The sequence below is a fragment of the Perissodus microlepis genome, chromosome 19 (assembly GCF_051167445.1).
Source record: "Perissodus microlepis isolate ML-2025 ecotype Zambia chromosome 19, ASM5116744v1, whole genome shotgun sequence".
NCBI classification, from domain to species: Eukaryota; Metazoa; Chordata; class Actinopteri; order Cichliformes; family Cichlidae; genus Perissodus; species Perissodus microlepis.
The window spans coordinates 25,171,087-25,193,756 of NC_140479.1; the positions used below are offsets into that span (position 1 = coordinate 25,171,087).

Here is a 22,670-nt window from a genome sequence, read left to right on the forward strand (position 1 = left end):
CAAAAAAATATTTTAAGAAAATAATCATATAAATACAATGATGCGCCCGTCGGGTTATCATATAGCCCGACGGGCGGGGCTGAGATAGATTTTGGTCGCCCGACCGGAGATATCGCTAGCTCCGGGACGTCGGGCTAGCGATTTTGCGAGCCCTGATGCGTAAATCAATAAATAGAATGTAAAATCTAATTGGAAGACGAATAAATAGAGGATTAATTAAACGGTAAAGACACAAGCAAATCAAAATAAATATAAATATTGTTTTGTGTGTGTGTGTGTTTACTAACAATCATTTGGTTAGTTAGCTTTATTTTTGGCTCATGTGGTCCTCCATACATTAGGGTGCTAGACCAGACTACTTGTTTGCCTGCTGAGACTCTGACGGGTGGGGTACTTAGGGGGCGTCAGTTCCCTGCATGTGTGCGTCTTGGCCGCAGGTGGGCAGCATTGAGCCGGTCAGCTCGCACCCCCTCCCCTCTCCCTTTGCACGCCGTATTAGCATTTTCCCCAAAATCTGTCCATCTCACCAAAACACTCCGAATGGGAAGAAAATATGGAATGAAGGAGGCGGCTGACGACCACGGTTCACCGTCTTCTACCGAGCGCGAGCACCGACTGAACATGGACTTAAGGACACGCGGCGTAAGCAGCAGCGCGTGCGGAGAGCAGAGACAACGGAGCACAAAGCGGATGGAAGAAAACGCTCGGGTTGTCGCTTAGCGTTTCACGACCCATCCTCAGCCTGTGATATCGCCACAGACGCGCAGAGAGGACACAAGGTGGAGGCCGGCGGGCTGCTCCGAGCCTCACACGAGGGTATATACTGAAATAATAGCGGGACGTATTGAGCAGCCTCATCAGTGCCATCAGCCCCGGTTGAATAAAAGAGGAGGAAAATGAGGTAAGCACCGTATCGTGCGCTCTGTTTGACGCGTCATGGCAGATGCGCAGCGACACGGAGCCCTCTCCGGGGCTACATCTGCATTTCCACAATAACCTCGCTGGAATGATCATTTACTGAATAACTGCAGCATCTTCTCATATTTTATTGCCAGTTTTTCCTCCGGGTGCCCACCCACCCGGCCTCATCCCCTTCACCCACCTTCCATACGTGCGCCCTTTAACTGTGCGCTTTTATGTCATATTGTTAAATGGCGAATTATCGAAATGACTTCTCCGCTTTCCACCCCCCTCCACCCCCTTCTTTGTCACCGCCGGACCCACCCAGCGCATTGAATGCAGGATTCAGGCCAGGTTGATGTTGTCATGGAAACGACAGCATCATGTATTTCCCTACATAAGCAATTCGGGTGCACCCGGTGAAATGATAAAAAAATAATAAAATACTGCTTTCGTTAAATGTGATTGATGCACCGCCGGGGTGAGTGGCTGCAGGAGGGGAGTGTGTTGGTGTGGTGGGCAGGATAAATGAGGGTGCTTATAACCGTGGCAAGAGGAGGAGGAGGGTGTTTATTCCGGTGGTTGCCAGGCAGGTTAACAGACCCCCACCCCCTCACCCACTTCCCATATACACCTACACCTATATGCATACTATCCAGTCTGTGGCTCTTTTTGAAGTCATTCTACATCTGAGCTTATGGGCGGTATTTTGAGCCCTTTCCTGGTTGTGCTGGTATGCAGAACGCGCTGAGGCCCAGATCTTCTTCTTCAGCAGGAGGAGCAGCAGTCTTTATACTCTGTGCTATTTATGAAGCAGTCCTTTTATGTTTTCCCCTTCCTGCCTTAGTTTGACTCCTCCATGTCTCCGTAGCTGCAGTCAGCCTGCACCATTCCGTTTTACAGCCTCAGATTTACTCTGACAGCTCTCCTCAGATACAGTGCACTCTCGCTCTGCTTTTCCTGTAGCTACCGGTGTTGGCCTGTATGTTTGTGAGAGAGTCTGCTGAGAGTCTGTGGAATCAAAAAGGAAAAGGAAAAAGAGAGAGAAAGGGAACAAAAAATGGGATAAATCATATTTGTGAAGTGCTTCTGCTTTTTTATTTCCAGTCCCAATAATTCACCGTCATCCTGTAACCTCACCCAGCACAAAGCCAGTGGCTCAACTGCTCCAAGACGTAAACATGCAAGATTCATATCTTCCAGTCCAGTCAGATGAGCACGCCGTTTCCTTTTTTTCTGTAAAGCAACGCTGCTTGTATCCCATCCTGTGTGTTTGTCTTCACCCGAAGCAGATCTGCTCTTTGACTCAGGCCCAAAAGGGAAGTCTTAAATCTCCACAAAGAATCAGCGAGGGGCGACCTGGCTTTTATTTTTGCAGGGTTAAAGGAAAAAAAAAAAAAGAATTACATTCAATGGGCCCATTTGTTCAACCTCGCCGCTTCCATTTGCTGCATTTATGTGAGGGTGCGCATGCATTCATGTATGTGGATGACCACGCACTTACACATAAGTGTACACACGAGAGTGGAGTTATTTTTAGAGATTTCATTAAGCGGCGCTTCTTCTCTACCGTCAGTCTAGACCTGGCTGTTTCTGCATGCTTGTGCGTGCGTGTTACGAGTAGGCAGAGTGGATTGGGAGGAAGAACCGTGAGCGTGCATGTAGGCGTCTGTCCATTGCTATTATAGGACAGGATTATTTCTGAAGGGCTCGTTGTGGTGATTCACTGTGCAAAAAGTAGAATGAGCGAGTGCACTCACTGCAAGGTAAAACGCTGAGTTATGCCTCCTACTGCAGGCTGCTGCCCTCTGAGCTGATCAGAGAGCAGCTCCACGAGAGACGGCATCACCGCAGCCACAGCGCTCCCATTTGTGATACAATGATAAAGCCTGGATTTCAGGGGAAAGGAAAATGGCTTTTAGCTAGCAGTAATAGTGACAACTGAATATCACAAATGATTAATTGACTCTCACATAGCAATCCTTTATGAATCTACCCTTATCTGGTTGTTTTCTATCTGCTCCTGTACATCATCCATAAGGCTGTGTCCTTTGGCATGGTGGAGGTCAAACAGGTTCAGCCTAACCTTTAGTCTCTCCATTTTCACTCCCCAAGGGTTTCGCTAGAGGTGGGCGGATCGATCCAAATATTGATTAGTATCAAGTCCAAGGCTGGTATTGGTATCAGATCAATACTAACTCTCCAAAAGTAATCAATCAATATGGACGATACTTTTCTATCCTCTAAGTTCAGTATGTAGCCCCCTGGATTGTGTTAAATAATTCTTACATGAAATACAATAAAAGCTGAAAAGTGGAGTTTTTTGTGTGAACTAATTACTGTGGAAAGTAAAAATCACCGTGATTTAGTAATCATTAAAATGTCTTCAAAATCAGCAAACTGATGACAATGATTCATCTTATAAATCAAGACACGCTGCTCTCTTCTTAAAGGTTAAAAGTACTGGTATCAGTATTGGTATCTGGCTCTGTATTTACTTGCAGTAACAACATTTTAACACTTTTTTTCTGTTTGTTGTGGAGTTCAAAGTCTGCTTGAAAGTTTTCGCTTAGGCCTCAGTCAAATGTCACTAAACCTGGATGCACATGAACTCAGACCTTCTGGGTGTCACTTTAGAACCCCGGATCCGTTGTGTGTTTCTGGCTATTTTCTTAAATCCATAAAGCTTCCTAATCTTTCAGTGGATCGCTCTTTGTTTGTTTCCTACACCTCGGCTCACTGCTGCAAAGAAGCTTAAAAGCCTTTAAGTTTGCTCCTGCCAGATGGACCGCCGTTGGAGGGCGAATTCTGATACAAGCCGCAGGGATGCCGCGAATATTACGCCACATCGGGGAAACTTTTGTTGCTCGTTACGCTCTGTTGTTCCTGCAGAGAACGGGAATGTTGTGTCCGTTATGATATCTGAGCTGAATGAATGAACTGTTGATGTTGTTTCCTCTTCTGTAGTTAATTAGTGATAAAAGGCTGACATGCAGAATCTATTTAAAGCTCCGGTATAGAAAGGGGAGTGTAAAAGCGCTCCTGTTTCCAATACAGGCTAACATGTAATTTCCATCCAGTGGAAATTATTCCTCGGAGGTTGAAAGACGACGACTCGGTCCCCGAAGCAGAGGAAGGTGACTGGTCTGCGCTGGTCACATGTTCTCTCTCTCTTGCATTCCCTTACTCTGTTGCAACACTCCTCATCTCTCTCGCTCACTCCTTCCCTCCTACTCTCTCTGTGTCTCGTGCTCATGACTGCCTTGCTGGCGTAGTAGATTTTTTTCTCTTTTTTTAAACTTTTTTAGAGGGATGTGAAGAGGGGAAAGACTGAGTTGACTGCAGCAGGGTTGGACAGCATGCGTATTGCTCTCTCTTCTCAAGGTTGACATTTCCCCCTCTCCTCCATAATCTCCCTTTTTTATACTTCCTTCCATCCCGTGCTCGAGGACTGTGCCCTCTTCTCCTGCGACATGTATTCCCTGGACGACTTCGGGTAAGGCAAAATGACTCATCAGTGATCGTCTCTTCTCTGTGTTTTTGGAGTTGTGTGAGTAAAGCTAAGGTTGGCTTTGGGTTGTGCGCTAATGATGTAGCCTCCTTCACTCTGTGGTGTTTCTGTTTGAAGCCTGGCTCAGCTTTCAGACCACACAATCTGTTTGCTCCTTGAAACAGGATTGTGCGCCTGCAAGAAAAACCCCTATTTCACCAAGCCCGACATGCCGCTGAATATGTTGAATTGGAGGAAAAGCTTGGAAAAAAAATCTCCTCCAGGAGTTGCTGACTTTCTCTCCTTTCCTTTTTTCCACCCCTCTGCCTGTGATTCTTTGGAGCCAGCTGTTGCAGAGAAGTCTGATTGGTTACCCTCTAACAGTCTTTCATTGGTTCAGTCTTTTCCTGGCAAATAAAGGAATGAGTTTCTTGCTGCCTGCCATTGAATCTGCTCAGCTGCTCAGTCTTGTTCACGGGACTGATCCCATCTGACTCGTTGCATGTGCGTGCGTTTGAGAAAGGAAGTCAAGAAGAAAGAGATAGAAAGTGTTAATCTGACTGGCTGATTGAGTGAGACTCTCAAGAGAGGGTATAGTCCAGTATAATGTGGCCCTGCCAGATTAGAGCGGGTCATGGCAATTTGTTAAAGCACAAATACAGATACAGAGCCGAGTGGGGCAGAAGAGATAAGACTGATGGTTTACACTTGACCGCGTGCACTCTAGTAATCTCCATCACAGGGAAGATCTCTCAGCATCTCTCACAGTATGCTCACTATTTATGACAGTGTTATTCTGATTGTAATGTGGAAATAAAAACAAAAGTTGTCCAAAACGTAACCTCAAATTGTGAAATTAAACCTAATGCTCCGTTTTTCTACCGTCCAGACCCCGGCCCATTCTTATTCCCATCAACGACACAGGATACAAAGAAAAATACGAGCTCCGCAGGGTTGTATATTATTCTCCGGCTGAGAATGTTAATCAATCTGAACAGGCTAACGTTCGCTCTGTTCTTCCTGTGTTCTCGTTTGTGTAACCTACAAAGTATTTTCTCTCCAAACGGAAGCGGCGGATCCCTTTAAGGATCAGGATTAGTGACGGTGACGAGGACTGGAGAAGGTGGAGGAGAGTGGTGGGGGAAGGGTAAGACAGTGAAATGTGGGGTTGCCATCCATATTGTACTGTATGTGATCACAGTCGGTTAGCCTGAGGCCCAACTGGCATCTACAGGGTAATGAATAAGTGATGGTATTATGGAGGTCAGTGTGCTAATTTTACTGTTGGTTGTTGCCTGCTGTAAGATGCACTGCAAGCGAGTGATCCGCTTTTAGTAAGAAAACAGAGAATCAGAAAAGTCTCATTTTTATGATTTAGTATGAGTATATTGGCAGTGCTGCGACATCGCACTGCAGCTTTGAGCTCAGTGAACATAAAACAATCTATGCAAAAATTAAAAATCGAACATTTCGCACACTACAGATGATCCGTCTGAATATTTGTATGTACGATGAGATTTCCCAGTGTCAGTGGTTATTTCAGTTATTTCACTGTTCTCAAACATCGTGTGATGACGAGCTAAAAGATGTGACTACAGTTAAGTTACTGTTTCCCTGGCACAGAAAGAGGAACAGCAACTGGTATCTTAGGAGTAATGAATAAGTTACGGTATTATGGGGTTAGTGTGGGAACACTATTGACTATCAGGCAAACTGTTCATGTTGCATGATTGGTGCATCCCTGGTGTCGGTCTTTATTCAGCTCTACTTCATGTCTAGTTTTTCTTTCAGTGCTTTCAAACTAATTATGCTTTTTTTTTTTTGTTAAAATTCTGCACTTGAAAAGGACTTAGAGATTTAGAAATTTTTTTGACATTTTAGGTGATTACCAGCAAAAAGAAGAAGAAAAAACAAGCAAAAATAAATCAATTGCTAAAGGTTTTGGTTTTTTTTTTTTTTTAGCTTTTTTAACTTTTCATAAGCGTATATGAGAGTAATGTTGTGAATCATCAAACACCCCATGACTATCACAATACTTCATCTATTGAGGCTTCTGCTGCACTGGAAGCCTCAGTAAAAGAATTTACTGCAATTTTTAACATTTTGCAATAAAATATCACCTTTTTTTAAACTGCAAATTATTATTTCGAATTTTAACAGTTAGTATATTTTTTTTATCTCACTTCAGTTATTTGAATGGGGTCAGTTTGGCTATTACATGCAATCTGATTGTGATGATGCAGCAGTTAACTGTGATAAATCACTGAAAATAACATATCTGCTGTTGTGTACATGGACAGAAATTCACATTTAACTTTCACATTTGCGCTCTGCAGCCTTCCTGTTCCAACAAGAATAAAACCAGTTGAGTGGAGATTTTTTTTCAGACTGGCAACACGTTGGAAATCTGTCTGTATCTTTGAGTGTTTGCAGTCAGTCCAACCAAGACTGCGACTGCAGAAAGGTTGCCTTCTATCAGGTATGTCAGGAAGTGCTGTGTGGCAGGCAGGAGTTGGACCCAAGATGCAGGCACTCAGACTCGAGGGATGAACTCAAAAAACTCAGCTTTATTTGCTGACAGGGGAAAAGCATACAAAACTAAACTACACTGGGAAAATATAAACGTACACTTTGCAGAGAGGCACACGAGGAAACACACAGCTTGAGGGACAACACGACACTGACTCAGAGAAACACAGGGTTTAAATGCACTGGGAAGTAACAAGGGGAATGAGACACAGAAGGAGGGCACAGCTGGGAGAAATCAGAACTGACGAGACAAGGAAGCAAATCAGGACACATTCACATGAGACACGGACCTTCAAAGTAAAACAGGAAGTATAACACAGAGACGCGAAGTTGACACGGTAGAGACAGCAACTAAGAAACACAGAGACATAACCATAAGGCAAAGAACCAAAAGACTAGAGATGATAAATAATACACAGAGGGAAATCCTGAAACACAAGAAGCTCAAAACATGCGAAGACACAGACCAAGAAACGCGGACTTTACACAGAACAGAAGGGGCACAGGGAAACATGAGGGGCAAACTAGAAACCATAAAATAAATCACACAAGTACTCGACAAAATACAAAAATCACAAAAGAACTAAAAACGCTGGGTCAGGAGACCCAGGATCCTGACAAGGTAGGGTTAATAGAAGGCAACCTTGATCAAAAGTGCTTGTGAGTGTGCAGTGACTTCAAGCTCTGGGAAACCATTTAGTCACCAATAGTTGCAGTCGGTCACAAAATGTGAAAAAATTCAATAAAATCATCAGAACGCTGCCAAGTTTTTGTGTAGAGGTAAGGATGTTCCTGTCTTATTTTCCCTCATGTGACTGAGCCATTAGCTTACTCTGATTAGGAGGTATTTTAGTGTCCAGTGTTGGATGGTTAATCAGTTCATTTAATGTAAGTTTGCTCAGCTAACATTAACTCAGGCTGGTGATCCATGAGATGAGCCCTCTTGGTAATAAAACTCCCAGACTATTTAATTTAATTTAATAAAATTTAGATATTTGGTGTCCCTGTATCGATACTATATTGTCATGCAAAATATTGCAACACTATGCTTTAATTGCTATTGTCTTATTTTTTAAAATAAATATTATTTTGCTGTGGCATACATTTATTGGAAAAATCCTAAATAGAAAGAATAATAGCACCCTATGATCACTGTGAATGTGTCTTTTTCTTTCTAAGCAACAATGTGACAAGTGAAAGCGATGGGATCACGTACCCGCATGGCCTTCATGTTTGATTTTCGATGCGCTCACTTTCCCTGCAGCAGTTTAGCTCTTTCCTATTATCAGTTTATAAATGTTAGTGAGCAGGCAGTGTCTCCTCCTCTGGGCACAACAGAGCCTCGTCTGCCACAGATCGAGCTTGTTAACATTTACCCGTCCGGCCACAGAAACGTCCTGCGGTCCAGCTGGGCCATCTGAGCTGCACACGAGCCAAGAGTAATTTCACTTGGCATGGCTGTTACCCCTGAATAACAAATCGCTGTTGATCGTGACCCCGGTTTAACCAATGTCAACGTGACACAGAGTGCCCTGTCACGCATCTTGGTGGTGTGACTCTGTCGTTTGGGTTGTTTGCTCTCTGAGCGGCATATGATGTCAGCCGTTAGAGCCGAGCGCATGTGAACCAGAGAGGTCAAAGGGTAATGCTCTGTCATTTTAACACTGGACTGCTGTCAGCCCAAGGTTGTGTGGATTTGTGTGTGAGAGCTTGAGAGGGAGATCGTTTATTTGTAGCCTGCAGGACAGCACACAGTGGACAGGGTCCTTTGCCAGAATCGTTCTCTACCTCTGGTTTTATTACATTTGGATCGAATACTGCCGCTCCGCTCAACAATAACACCGATGCTTTCCAAAATGCCCCCACCTCCCTTTGCTGTCTCACCCAGGGAATCTAAACCAGATTGAGCGTTAGCTTGTGAGTTATTCAATAGCTTTTAATGGACATTTAGCACATACACACACATGCACGCACACACATGCACAGACCACCTCCAGTTAATGTGCATGCCCCGTGAGTGTTCATCCACTGTCCTCAGAGGTGGAGGACATCCCAGTCAATAGTAGCTGACCACAGTATAGACCACTGGTTGTTAATTCGGGCTCGGCTTATTTGGGTGGCTATGGCAACGGCAGGTCAGGAGGAGGGGCGGGTGGAGATAACAGCAGGACCCCCCCCCCTTTCATATATCCAGTAAACTGTAGTGTGTGTTTGGATTTGTTAGGGGAGGGGGGGGTGCTGCTGGTTGAGACGGATATGAGGTAATCTCCCTTGGGTTTTCAGTACAACAATAGCACAGAGGTTCAGTGACAATCGCACATTCACAATCGTGTGCTAGGGATCGCTGGCTGGTCAGTGACTTCATCTCTGCCAGTCTGTCTGTCCGTCATCGCCTTTGTTCCTGGATGGAGGGGCCATCTGTCTGGATGTGAATGCAGCACTGCGAGAACTCGGGAATGTTCTAAATCTCATTTCGCTTCTAAGTGGATGATTTTAGTTACTCATGCAGCTGTTGGCCTTGTGCGGATTAAATCGCTTTTAATAGGTTAGAGTTTAAATGTAACGCAGCAGCACAGAAGGGAGTTTGTGTTATAGTGACGCCGCTGCTGCTGCTGCTGCTGCTGCTTTGTTTTGTTTTGTTTTCCTGTTGACCAGCATGGACATACACCGGTTGCAAGCGCTGCGTTACTGCCTTCCTCAGAGCGTCAGTGACTCGGGATTGTTTTACAGCCACATCGCTGCCAGGTTTGTGCTGACACTTTGTTTGACGTCTGTCTGATCATTTCTACTTCCAGTAAGTAAGTCAGTGAGGATCAAGGGTGAAGATAGGAAGGAAGATGAAGGAAGGATGTCAAAGATGAGATAAAAACAGTTTGGGATGAGTAAAAAAAGTCTGATTGTTTAGTCGATGATTATCGTCAACAAAGAAAGCACTGTAATATTCCAGCAGCACAGACGGACAAATCTTTCCCTGCTGTATTTTAATCAGAGCTGAAATGCTAATCTGTCATCTTAATCTGGCCTCAGCAAACTGACACAGAATGGAGGCTATTTTGGATTAGTTATTGTGTGCATGGAGAATGTTAACTTTGCCATAAAGGTGGAATGAATCAGCTCTCTGTTTTTATGTTAAAAGTGCACAAAAGTGTGCAAAGTTTTGACTCTTGATGTGTTTTGATGACTGTTCGCCTGATTGCAGCATTCCCATCAAAGCCAGAGATGCTGCCAGAAAGATGCGGTTCAGCGTGTGCACGTGATGCGACGCCGAGCATCTTCTTTATTCTAAACACGCTGCAGCTTCACACAGAGCATCTCTGAATAGCAGAGCTCTGTAAGGGCTCTATACATGTTTAATTCACACACGTGTTAAAGACTGCTTAGCTTCCGGCTAGAAAGGCAGCCTTTCAGGCCAGTGCACTTCCCATCTCTCTCTGTTGGACGATGAAAGATCGAGGGAAGACATGGAAAAAGAGAGAAAGAGGGATATTTGGTCGCTGCTGATGAGAGCGGTAGGATCAAACAGCTCTGCTGGCTGCCTTGTTATCACAAGGGAGAAGAAGAACGAAAGGGGGAGGCTGGGGCTGTGAAAATAAAGGACAATGAGGATTTTATGACGAGATGTGCAGCCGCTGCTTAAAACTGACTTCCTGTCTAATACATGCAACTCCTGTTGTGTCTGCTGCAGCACTGAACACTGAAAATGCATACGATATTGTGAGCAATGTTACTTTTTTAAGTAAGAACGGGCATTTCATACAAAAGTACTGTTTCATATTCATTCTAAACTGCTCTTCAGAAATTGTCCCCCGACTCCAAACTCCTCTCAGATGGATATGTATCCTCGTGGTAGATTTATGGCCCCTTATTTTTCACAGATATCGTCATTATTGGATTTTCGTCTTTCGTCTGGTTTGAATTGAAGATTTATTTGGGGGTATTTTAGCGTTTATTGGTGGTTGGGACAGTGAAGCAGATAAGAAAGGAGGGGGAACAACATGCAGGAAAAGCCTGGGGTGGAATCAAACTCATGTGCCACAGTGGCCTTGTGCCACCTACCTAAGCCAACCAACCCAGGACCTGAACTCTATATTTTAAGATAAGAAATAGTTGTGTATCTGTTTCTATTTATTTTTCTTATAATTAATTGACTCCTCAAGTATTTTAAAATCATTTTATTTATATGATCTGTAGAGGATGTTCATTTAAACCTAAACCTGAATGAACAGGGAGAGAAGTGGCAGTGATAGGGGCAGAAACACAGACTGACCAAGGACACCAAGTACACAAAATATACAACACACAGATATCAAGTGTAATAAGCAAACTGTCTGATCATTGTTTATGTTTTACATGGCTCTGAATGAAAAGGATTGTGCTGCAGAAGGATTCAAACAACTGAACCTTTTCCACAGAACAACTGGGGCATTTGGCTAAGAACATAAGCACATTAATGCAGTTTGAAATTAATGCCATTAAGACCACATCACTCTGTTCTCTCTCATTTAGGCTTAGTTGCATTTTGCAATATTGCGCAGTATTCGTATATGAGTGGGGCGGGGGTTAGATAAATGCCCTGTGATCTAGTAAAAGTGAGGCACAACATGATGGATCTGGGATGTGAAAGCCTTTGTGAATCGGCTGTGTGCTGTTGCTTTAAAATAGTCTTAGTTGTCTACTTAGCGGGACTGTGATACACGAGTTCAAAGGTCTTTTGAATAAGTACACCTCTGCTGTAGAATTAAATATATGTTACATTTGTTTTTCAGATTTCCAACTCCATATTTTTACTCTTGAACTCAGGAAAAGTACTTCAGGTGTTTTCACAGCTACACAAAAAACATCCTTTTCTGGGTGCAGCTGTCTGTAAAAAGCCCATTTAGCTCCTCTCCCTTTAAGCCACACTTTTTCCGATTGGTCAACCCTCTGTAAAAGGAGATTTAAAGAGCTAAACAGCATGTGGGTGGGGCTCCAGGGCTCATATATTAAGGATATCCGCTCTCACTGACATCATACAGAGACAAGAGTGAAAAAAATCATGTTTAGAGTGTTTAGAGCAGTCTAAAGCCTGAGCTTCTCACTCGTAGGCATTATTTGTACACTTACCCTCATTTTTTTAAAAACTTGGTCCATATTTGATATAATCTTCCATTATTATGGGAGTAAATCTGTGACGGACATTAAAGAAAAGCAGAAATGGTCCCTTTAAGAGTCAGATTTGGCATGCTTGGCAAAATGCAGACAGCAAAAACACTGTAATTATAACTCTGTGAGTGTGTGTCACTCTTATTTATTTTTAATGACTGTGCTCCATATAGTTTAGTAGCAGTGTTAGGTTACATGCGGCAGTTACTACAACCCCTGCAATCTGGCCCCTGCCTCATATCTCACTGCATCCTTTAAACAGACTAAGTGTGTATAGCTTGCCGGGTTACCAGTGACCCAGCTTCACACTGTGTGTGAGCCACAGTGAGCTTGTGCTGTTTTTAGTTCCTCGGGCCTCCTTCCCTGCCTGTGCCTGTGAACACTACTTTCCCCCATGGAGCAGATTAGAGGTCTTGTACGAGAGTTAAGCCCGGGTTAATTTAGATTTAAGGCTGCAGTGAGGTAATGATCTGCCTGCTATGCTCTGTCTCTAATCCAGACAGACCTCTTCCTTCTGTCAGCCAGACCCCTTCACCCACTTAAACACACACACACACACACAAAGAGAGAGTGGCATCCCGTCTCTAAATGTATGGCTTTGCCCTGCTCTAAAGCCATGGGGCCTATAATCCTCATTGTGAGCATAATAATAACACTAAACTGGATCCTTACTTTACAACCAATCTCTCTGTCCCTGTTTCTGGTCCTTCACTAAAAATATCTGTTACCATGTAATGGTGTATGTACACTATGGGTACCATAATATACTGTGTGTGGGTGTATAATTATGTATTTCTCTTCCTGTTTGGAAAAAAAGGGGCAGCACCTCACATCACATCATAAGACTGACTGATACTAAGAACCGAGGTGGATTTCTGGCTACTGTGCATGGTGTTAGTGGGTTATGTCTCTCCTTGTAATTACAATTAATAATGTTTCAATGGAAACTTTTACAACAGTGGTTGAACTGTTGGTTGTTTGACTTCCTGACCTTTCCTACAACCAAATTTCCAATATGGGAGCAAATTCCTCTGCAGGAATGAAACATTTCTCACTTGAGGCTACTAATGTTTATTTCCCAAACATCTCCCTGACACTGACTGTATTTCTTTATTAGCTACAGCACCAACAAGGGATGCATAAAGCTGTGTAATTATCACTTCTGCTGCACTGGAAGCCTCTCTGGGTGCTTTCTTCTCTCTCGGCTGGCTTTTGTTGTGTGGGAGGTTATGGTGGGTTTTTGTTTTTTTAGGCTACTTAATTAGCATGAAATGAAACTCATTAGTTGGATAGATTAAGCTGTATTTGTGGCACCTCCAAGTTGCAGTGAATGATAACTGATGTGACAGTTGACAGAGTAATTAAGTGAGATTTATGGTGACGTGAAAGGCTGGGGGAAAGCAGAGGTGCTGAAAAAGACCTCGAGTATGATAACATGGCATGTGTCTTATGTTTGGTCTCACTGCTTCTCCTTTTAGTTAATTAATTTTAGATAAAAGTTCTCCTGTATTATTAACCATGGCCAAAGTTTCAAATAGTATAATCTATTGTGGTTCATATGTAAAAATATACAGTAGGGAGCTGTACATTTTTAGGGTAGATTACTGTTTTTTTCCCCTGCCAACGACAGAACTAATTGGGTGGAAATGTTTAAGCACAAGTCATTAATTCAGAAGTGTTGTCATGGTTACTGCAGTCATTTGAGTTTTGCTGTGATTGTTGTGGACGTGTGATGTGGTTCCCACTGACTGCGTGCCTAAAAATAGTGTAGAGAAAAAATGTTATAGTTTAGCTAAAAATTGGCCACCGTGAACCAGAGTTCAACTTAGAGTAGTTGTTACTATGAGCAGTACAAGGGAGTAGGAGAAGAAATTGTTGTAATTTAACATGCAAATTTCTTGCAGTGCAGTGTTATTCCAGGAAAATTTAAAGGGAAAACTAACCTTCACTAACCTCTTTTTCTGTCATAGATTTGTCATGCATTTGTGTCAACAGATCTCTGCTGACGGTGTATTTCTGTGACGCTTTAGTGTCCTTTAATAGTGTTTTTGACATCTAGTTTTCACAGAAACAAAGGCCTAACAATCCGATCCACGGTCATGAGCCGGCCATGCAGGGTCGTGCTCAATGACTCATCAGTTGTTGAGATCCGTTCGGGTGCCTTCCACTGTGAACCAGCAGGATGAAACAATTACCCCAGATACAAAAGCTAATTGCCATGATAACAGAAGCCCTGCCCCCCGGGTGCTACCCAAAGAAGACGCCTCATGCAACCCACCACAACCCACTCGCATCCCTGCCAAGGAAACACTAAATACAGCCAGTGATCTAATCTTTGATTTGCCAAACCTCACAGAAATATGAAACTTCTGTTTCTAATATGTCTCGACCCCTAATGTATGGTCTTAGTATTTTCTGGTCGTGATCAGTTTGAGGAGTCATTTCTGAAAATAACTGATCTCTGAGGGGAAACACTCAAATTGTATAATATAGGATTTGTGTGGAGGAGGGTGGGGTGAGGCAGGCACATATGTCTAACCATGTGTGCAGGGAAGTGCTTTGCTTAATTCAGAAGCCTGGGAATGTGGCCTCATTTTTACCGCTCGCCTATGAGGCTTTATTTAACATGAGGAAGGCTTCAGTGCACCAGAAGCCTTCATAGCTTTCTCTGTTCTTCTTTTATTTCTTTTCAATCACTGCCACTGTTCTCTTCTGCTACTTAGATTTTTCTTCTCACCCCACTCGGGCTGCCTTTGGGGTGAATTTATTATTCAGCTTCAGCCTACTTATTCCAGAAAAAACAAGGTGCAATGCTCAGATGGGATCTATTGGGGAAATCGCATCCACTTTTTCCAGGAAAGAACTGGAATATTCGGAGTACTTGTTTCCTCTGCACCAATACAAATACACCAGCCACTTTATTAGTTACAACTAGGAAGTCCTGGATTGGACTGCCGCTCGCCTTCAGAACTGCTTCAGTTCTTTATGGTATAGATTCAACAGTTGCTGGAAACATTTCTCAGAGATGCTGGTCCATATTTTGCACACAGTTGCTGCAGATTTGTTGGCTGCACATTCATGATCCAATCTCCTGTTCGACCACATCCCAAAGATGGTCTGTTGGATTGAGATCTGGTGGCTACGGAGGCCTTAAAGTGTCATCATCATTTGTGACTTCCAATTGTAAGCAGCCATTGATACAAAGAAGGATGAATCCATGCTTTCATGTTATTTACACCAAATTCTGACATTGCTATCTGATTGCTCAAGCAGAAATTGAGACTCATCAGTTCAGGCAATATTTTCCAGTATTGTGCTGTCCAGTCAAAACAGCATACAAATTGTAGCCTCCCTTTTGCTGTTTTTTCTGACAGGAGTAGCACCTGGTGTGGTCTTCTGCTGCCATAGTGCTTCTATGTGCATTGAGAGATGCTCTTCTGCATACCTACTACTTACTATTGCCTTCCTATCAGACCAAAGTAATCTGGCCGCTCTCTTTTGATTTTTGCCCAGAGAACTGTGGATATTTTGTCTTTTTTTAGACGATTCGTCAAAAGGTTGTGCAAACATATCAGCAGATCAGCAGTTTTTGAAATACTCACCAGCACGTCTGACCCCAACACTTACCTAAATCACCTTTTTTCCACATTCTGATGTTTAGTTTGAACTTCAGCAGTGGGTATTTTCACATGTCTACACGCCTAAATGCTTTGAGTTCCTGCCATGTGATTGGCTGATTAGATATTTGTGTTAACAAGCAGTTCAACAGGTGGACCCAGTTTAGAAGCTATTGATTGTATATTAAATAAAAAATGAATGTACAGGCCTATAGAACTGCTTTCTGCTGAATGCAGGTCTCATTAGCCTGTCAATATAATGTAAAAAAAAAACACATGTATTTCTTTTTTTATTCATGAGATGAATTATGCACTTTAAAGATATAAGATGTAGTCAATAAAGAACATAAGAGTGGCCTGGAGTCAAAAACTGCCCAAATGATCAATGCACTATAGTTCACGCAAGCTTTCTGCACTTTGATGAAATCGCTTTCATCAGCCATAATCAATACTTTTAATTTAGCATGCATGTAAAAGGTCACTTGTAATGATGAGGCCATAGTGAAATATTACCTTACTCTGCACGTCCTCTGAGCTCTACACAGCTCAACGATTTCTGTCTTTTACATTTTAACATGGCACATAAATAAAGTGCAGATGTGACATTTTAAAAGCAGACTGCTATATAAACAAAAAAGCCTGCTGCAGCCATAATGTATGTCACAGAAATGTGCCAAAAAAAATCAGTCTTTCACAGAAGAACTTTCTGGTCTATGTGGGCTGTCTCAGTTACATAAAATGAGCCTGGCTCCTGCGTTATAACATGCTACTGCCAGCCCAATTGCAATTATTCATGCAGTTTTTTAAGCTACTCTTCGTATTGTTTAGTCTTAGTCTAGCTTTATTATCACACCTGCAAAGTGTCTACCTATTTTCAGCTACTTATATCTGCAGTCTTATTCATTTGGTCACTACCCACAGCTTGGGGCCATAAATGGGGGTGGTAGGCCTGTTCAAAAATAGTGTTAACAATTGCTTTAGTATAAACCTCAATATTCTGCTGTCCTCTGTACAACCTTGAACATCAGTTTGATTCAACACGTTAATTTTAATGTCACTGATTTTGATATTTAGCCATAGCTGACCTTTTTCAGATTATGCCATATCGCCTTTCGTCACAAACACATAGTCACAGCCTCTCCTGTGTGTCATCTCTTACTCAGTCATCTTTGCTTTCTGCCTGAAAATCAACCAGTTCACTTTCTTTTTTAAGGTGAGCTATCATTCTAATTTACAGATTTGTATTCTTATTCTTAGACTACCTATTTTTATTACACTGGGCCTTAATTCTGCACCTCAGTTCATCTGCTGTCCTCTCCTCCTCCCACTTCAAGCTCGCTTTCTTCTGACTTGATGCCTCTGGTTTTCAGAAGGCTTAAACAACAGATTGCTGGGTTCATAGCCAGAGTTTTATGCCTAAGATGATCATATTAAAGATATCTCCTCGCTTTCACATCATGCGGATTCTTAACTAGAAATACAAACTGCCTGAAAGCAAGCGCATAGAGAGGTTTGAAGCCTCTGCTTTCAGTTCACAGCCATCATTTGCACAGTTTGTATTGTTGTGTTCTTTGAAGCTTTGAGCATTTTTAATATGAGCATCTACTATCCTCATGCTCTACCTATTGTCCTTTCTCTCTTGTTCCTTGCCATATGATCTATAATCCAACACCCCCAAATAGTAGATCACACACAGAAGCATTTAGCACACTATCACAATTGGTGAGAACTCCTGTGTAATGGTCCTAATTCACACTTTTATACTCCTACAGTCCTCCTGTTTTTCCATTTTTTTACTTTATATCACATGATGTGTTGATTGAGTAACATGCTATGTCTAAGGATCAACTAGACAAGACGGACATTTTTTTTTTAACTTGTTGAGGAGAACTGAAACCATCCAACCTCTGGCACAAACTGCTCCAGAAATAGGGTCTGTTTTTGTAAGAAGATCCATCGCAGAGATGCAGCCGCCTCCCTTTTCCCTGCCCTGATCTGCCCCACTGGGACTGCGGTGGTCTGTCAGATCTCTGAAGTGGAGAGAAGTGTCTGTTATGTGATTAGAGGGTCTGTTAAACATATTTAGAGGCCGTTTGTACTTGTCCCGCATCGTTTTGCATTGAGAAAAGCTTCTCTAGATTATAAGTTGATTTTAACTCTAAGCTTGGCTAAGCAGAAGCAATGTGTTTGTATCTATTTTAGATGCCAAGGAATGTGGAGGTTAAGGATGAATCATACCTATCAAATACACAGATCAACCTGCCTAATACTGTACGGCCCTCATCGTGCCACCAAAACAGCTCTGACCCATCAGGTCATAAACATGGGAGCCTTTTGGTCCACTTGGTTGTGGGTTAAGTCTTCAGTATTTTCAACGCATGCTTGATCAGATTTGGATCGTGGGAGTTTGGTTGTTTTCATTCCTAAATAACATTCACTCAGATGCCAGGACTCCTGATTTTTCCAGCATATCATTGCAGTGTAATGGCATGATCGGTGTTATTCAGAGGTTTTCATTTTGTCTGATAAAACTTGCAATTCTTTCCTGCAGCGGATTGCTTTGTGTTTCAGATTTGTGCTATTTTCAGGGGACTTCATATTTCCGTCTGCCCGCCTGAATTTCCTGTTTCATTTTGAAGTTCCTGTTTGTCCCCAGACAGAGATTTTTTTTTATTGTGTAACCACTTTCCAGGCATCAGCGCTCACTTTTGTCTTGCTTTTTACTCTCACGTGGTGATATTGCTGCCGGTTAGCTCAACAGCAGTTGCGCAGTGGGGAGAGATGGATACTTGACAGAGGGAGGGAGGTTGAGTCCGTCTGTCAAGCGAGTTTTAAAGTCTCCTCCCTTAGGAGCGCTGCGATGTGCTGCTCACTTTGTTCAGACATTTTTACCCAAAAATGATGCACTTGACACAGCTGTCATGTGTCAGAGCGGTGCTTTTATTTTGACATTCCCAGATAAGTGGTTTCGAAGGGATCGGAAAATATTTTGACAGCAGGTTATTTTATACCACTAATAACATTTCTTATTTTACAACGTCTTTATCAGAAAACATCACTTCCTTGTCTGACTTACATTTTCTGAATAATATAGGAATTTACTGCATGGGTGAATCCAATAGAAAATGCTGCTATCTCATCATCGCTGACTTTTTTGTGAGGCTGTTAAAACAACCACAAGGGAACCAGAGAGCAGCTGATTGCAGGAAAGTAAGAGGAAGCCGGCTGAGACCGAACATGTTAGTGCTGCACCGGGGGGTCTCTCAGGTGTCATGCTGTCTTCCTCCTGCAGAGCGGCACGTTGAAGGAAAGGATGTCAGAGAAGGGTCTCATATGGTGGCATTTCAGCGCTGATGTACTCAGAGCCTTTGCAGCAAATCGTGGCTCCTAATAAATTCTGTGCAAACCAACCTTCTTTTCACATCTCCTTCGCTGTCTGTTATTTTTATTGATCATTTAATTTTAGTAAATTGTTCTGTCTGTAACAAGGTGGCATATAATAAGTTCAGTGGCACTTTGAAATATTCTCTCTGCGATTTTACATGCATTTTTTTTGTCTTTTCAGTCATTTGAAAGTCTCAGTTGACTATATTCATATTGAATTATATATTCTATATTAAAACCGTATTCAAACTGTAAACCTAAAAGCAGCTACAGTTTGTTCATTTATCCATTTTTGAAAGGACAAATGGGACCGGCACGCCCTGAATAATTCACAGCCTTTAATTGTGCAAGCATAAGAGAGCAGCTGTGTCAGCTGCTGAGAACCTTGACATTATTGCCAATTGATCCACTTGCCAACCAAAGGACGAGAGGACATAGACTGTATATAAAAGATGGACACAACAGACCTACACACTAAATATCTAATCTAACAGAGAAAAAGGTCATGCAATAGGAACTGCTCCTTAAAGCGTACCATGCCCTTTTTGTTGTATGTGTTCTTCTGACTGAGGCCATATTTTACCAACTGGTAAACTGATTTTTGCTCAGGTCATAAATCAAGTAAAAAAATAGGGTCATTTTCCCATAGACTTCTGTACAGTCTTGATTTCTTTTATAGCTATAGTCGCCCCTTGTACCGGATGAAGGCGTCACTTTTCAGTCCCGGGTGCAATGAGAGGCCTCTTATAAATATAGTCTATGGTACCTCCCTGTGAAATGTGAGGATTGCTGATTTCCTATATTGTTAAAGCTGGAATGAATTGTGTGATTTGTAATCTGTTTCTGAATATTTTTGCCAGCTAATCCACTCCTTCAGTGTGGGAAGTTTTGTTATGCTCTATGTTATTTTTCACAAACTGTTGCAGAGTTTAAGGCAATGTGCACACAACCAGCGCTTTGTTAGTTTTCTTTCTCCAGCCCTCACACCTTCAGGCTGCTAATGTGTCTAACGTCCAGAGAGTGTCAATCTCTGAGGTGCTGAAAGTGGAAATTTCAGGAACTTGAAGTTGTCACCTGTTCTTTTCCTCGCCACCTTCTCACATGTGCTTCCACGCTGTGGCTTCAGCAGCATGAGTTCACTTTTAGGAGCGCGTGCTGCTAAAGTCACGGCGGTCGCCACACACAAAAAACCGAGTTAAACTTTTACAAAGCTGCGTCCGCTGTAACTGATAATTTTGTGATGTGACTTGTGTAAGCCACATCAGTCAGTGGCCAAATGCATCTCTACACTGAAGTAATTTCTTTGCAGTTCTGTGGTTGTGAACACGGTTATTTAATGCTCACTGGTAGCCGTGTGTCCTCTGACTTTTCATTAGCTTCTTACCAAGGGTGCCTGTAGCTGGCAACATGTGTGCTGATCAAACACATGTTTTTAACACAGTGTGTCATTACCCAGCACGCCACACACACTCACACACACCCTTCTGCATCGATGCCTGTTTTTTTGTTTTGTTTTTTTATGAAACTGCACCACAGTAAAGGCCACAAGGAAAAGGGGAATTTTCCAGAGTTTAGTTTTAGTTTGAGGTCTTGTTTATAGATTTTAAAAACAGCAACCCATCCTTTACTCAGCACATGCACGGCACATATATAAGCTGTCAGATTCCTACAGTGGCAAAATGTTCCTCCTTAAGTGGTGACTGAAAAAAGGTGTGGCTCGCCAGTCCCAGTGGCCCTCGGCTCACCAGAAAATTACACACTAAATCTGTTTCACTGGTTTTATTTTATTGACTGCCGTTATATTTGCTTTTAAGGTCAACGCTGGCAGTATAAAGAGTGAAATGAAGCACTTTTTCTAGGATGTTTACCAAACCTTTTGATCTTGTGTTCCCTCTCCCCTTCTTCTATACCAGTGAACAGAGTATCTGCCAGGCGCGGGCCTCTGTGATGGTCTACGATGATGCCAGTAAGAAATGGGTGCCCATCAAACCTGGGCAACAGGGCTTCAGCCGAATCAACATCTACCACAATACTGCCAACAACACCTTCAGAGTGGTGGGCGTTAAACTGCAGGACCAGCAGGTGAGAGTCACAAGCAACCAGCAGCGCACGTCACATGACGAGGGGATGTTTCGCTGGATAGTGTTAGTGACAATTCAGGATAAATACAAATCTACTGATTTTTCTATTTCTATATAAGGTTGTAGATTACTATTATTTTTATAGTTTACAGTATCACTAAAACAGAGAGGATTTCCAATTATACACTCACCAGCTACTTTATTAGGTAGGCTTTGCTAGTCCTGAGTTGGACTTCCTCTAACCTTAAGAACTGGCTTAATTCTTAATTTTTTATTCAGCAACTCTCACATCTGGAGACACAAATGTTGCTTGACAAAGACATGATAGCATCACACAGTCCTGGAGACTTGTCTGGTGCATGTTGATTATGTCCAGCACATCCCAGAAGCACTCTGTTGGATGTAGATCTGGTGACTGTGGAAGCCGTTTGAGTACAGAGAACTCAAACGGCATCTCAAGATGTAGCCTCAGTTTTCTTTTGTTAGCTGGCGTTAGTGGCACCTGGTGTGGATGCTGTAGAACATCTGCTTCAAGCATCAAAATGCTGGACATTCAGAGATGGTCTTCTGCACTGATACTTACTGATTGTAACAAGTAGTTATTTGAGTTTCTGTTGCCAACCATCAACTCAAAGCCGCCTGGTCATTATCCTCTGACGTCTGGCATCAATAACTAAACTGCTGCTCACTGGATATTTTTGTCTTTTTGGACCAATCTGAAATTCCAGCAGATGAACAGTTTCTGAAATACTCAGACCATCTGACACCAGATATCATGCCGCATTGAAAATCACTTAAGCCAACTTTTTCCTCCTTTCTGATGCTCGATTTTAACTTCATCAGGTCGTCTCGACCATGTTTACATGCGTAAATCCATTCAGTTGCTGCCAAGAAACACTGCTGATATTCATGACTTTAGTTTTATATGGTTCAGACTGCTGATTTCGTTTATCTTCATGCAGTTGTTATTGTGTCATACGCATGCAGCTCAGTTGTCATAAGATAATAGCTCATGGTTTATAGATTGCATTTCAGAAAATGTAATCCCTCTTTTGCTCTGCACGTGGACTAGTTTAATGGAATGCAAGTAAAGGCACACCTGCTCAGACGTGACTACAAATAAACTATAAACCAGGAAGCTTCAGCTACAAAAAAATCTTCCCTCCTCACAGGGTCTGCATATTCATATTCATCATAAAGATGCAATTAAATAGTTTTTATAAGGTTCTTAATAAGAGCAATCAATAAATCATTGCTATAGAATTAAAGTCTACATACTAAATACTATGCTAAACCCTGTCCCTTATAAACGCACGTTTATTCCCCCTTTTTTAGAATAGTTAAGCCTGCAAGAATATTTATTAAGTAGGGGTGTTTTTTAACACATTTCACTTGCGCTGTGTATCTTCAGTATCATATGTATTTTCAGTTGTATCTTAATTTAATCATTATAAGCTTTGATCTTCAAGTCCCTGTAAGCTTGTTTTTCTGTAGTTTGACCACAAGTGTGCAGTATAGAGTGAAATA

At 42.3% G+C, this 22,670-nt stretch overlaps 1 protein-coding gene across 4 annotated transcripts in view; it reads left to right on the forward strand.

Moving 5' to 3' along the window:
* The first annotated feature begins 429 nt into the window (after window positions 1-429).
* Window positions 430-22,670, forward strand: part of evla (Enah/Vasp-like a) — a 39,120-nt gene continuing 16,879 nt past the window's right edge. The window contains exons 1-2 of one of the 4 annotated variants that reach the window (XM_084915728.1): window positions 430-901; window positions 20,976-21,144. In XM_084915728.1, the coding sequence (XP_084771854.1) occupies window positions 897-901; window positions 20,976-21,144 (174 nt within the window). In that variant the 5' untranslated portion in view covers window positions 430-896. Of the gene's footprint in view, window positions 902-4,115; window positions 4,397-9,254; window positions 9,665-20,975; window positions 21,145-22,670 lie in introns of those variants that run through there. The other 3 variants (XM_084915727.1, XM_084915726.1, XM_084915729.1) reach the window with 3 other exon arrangements.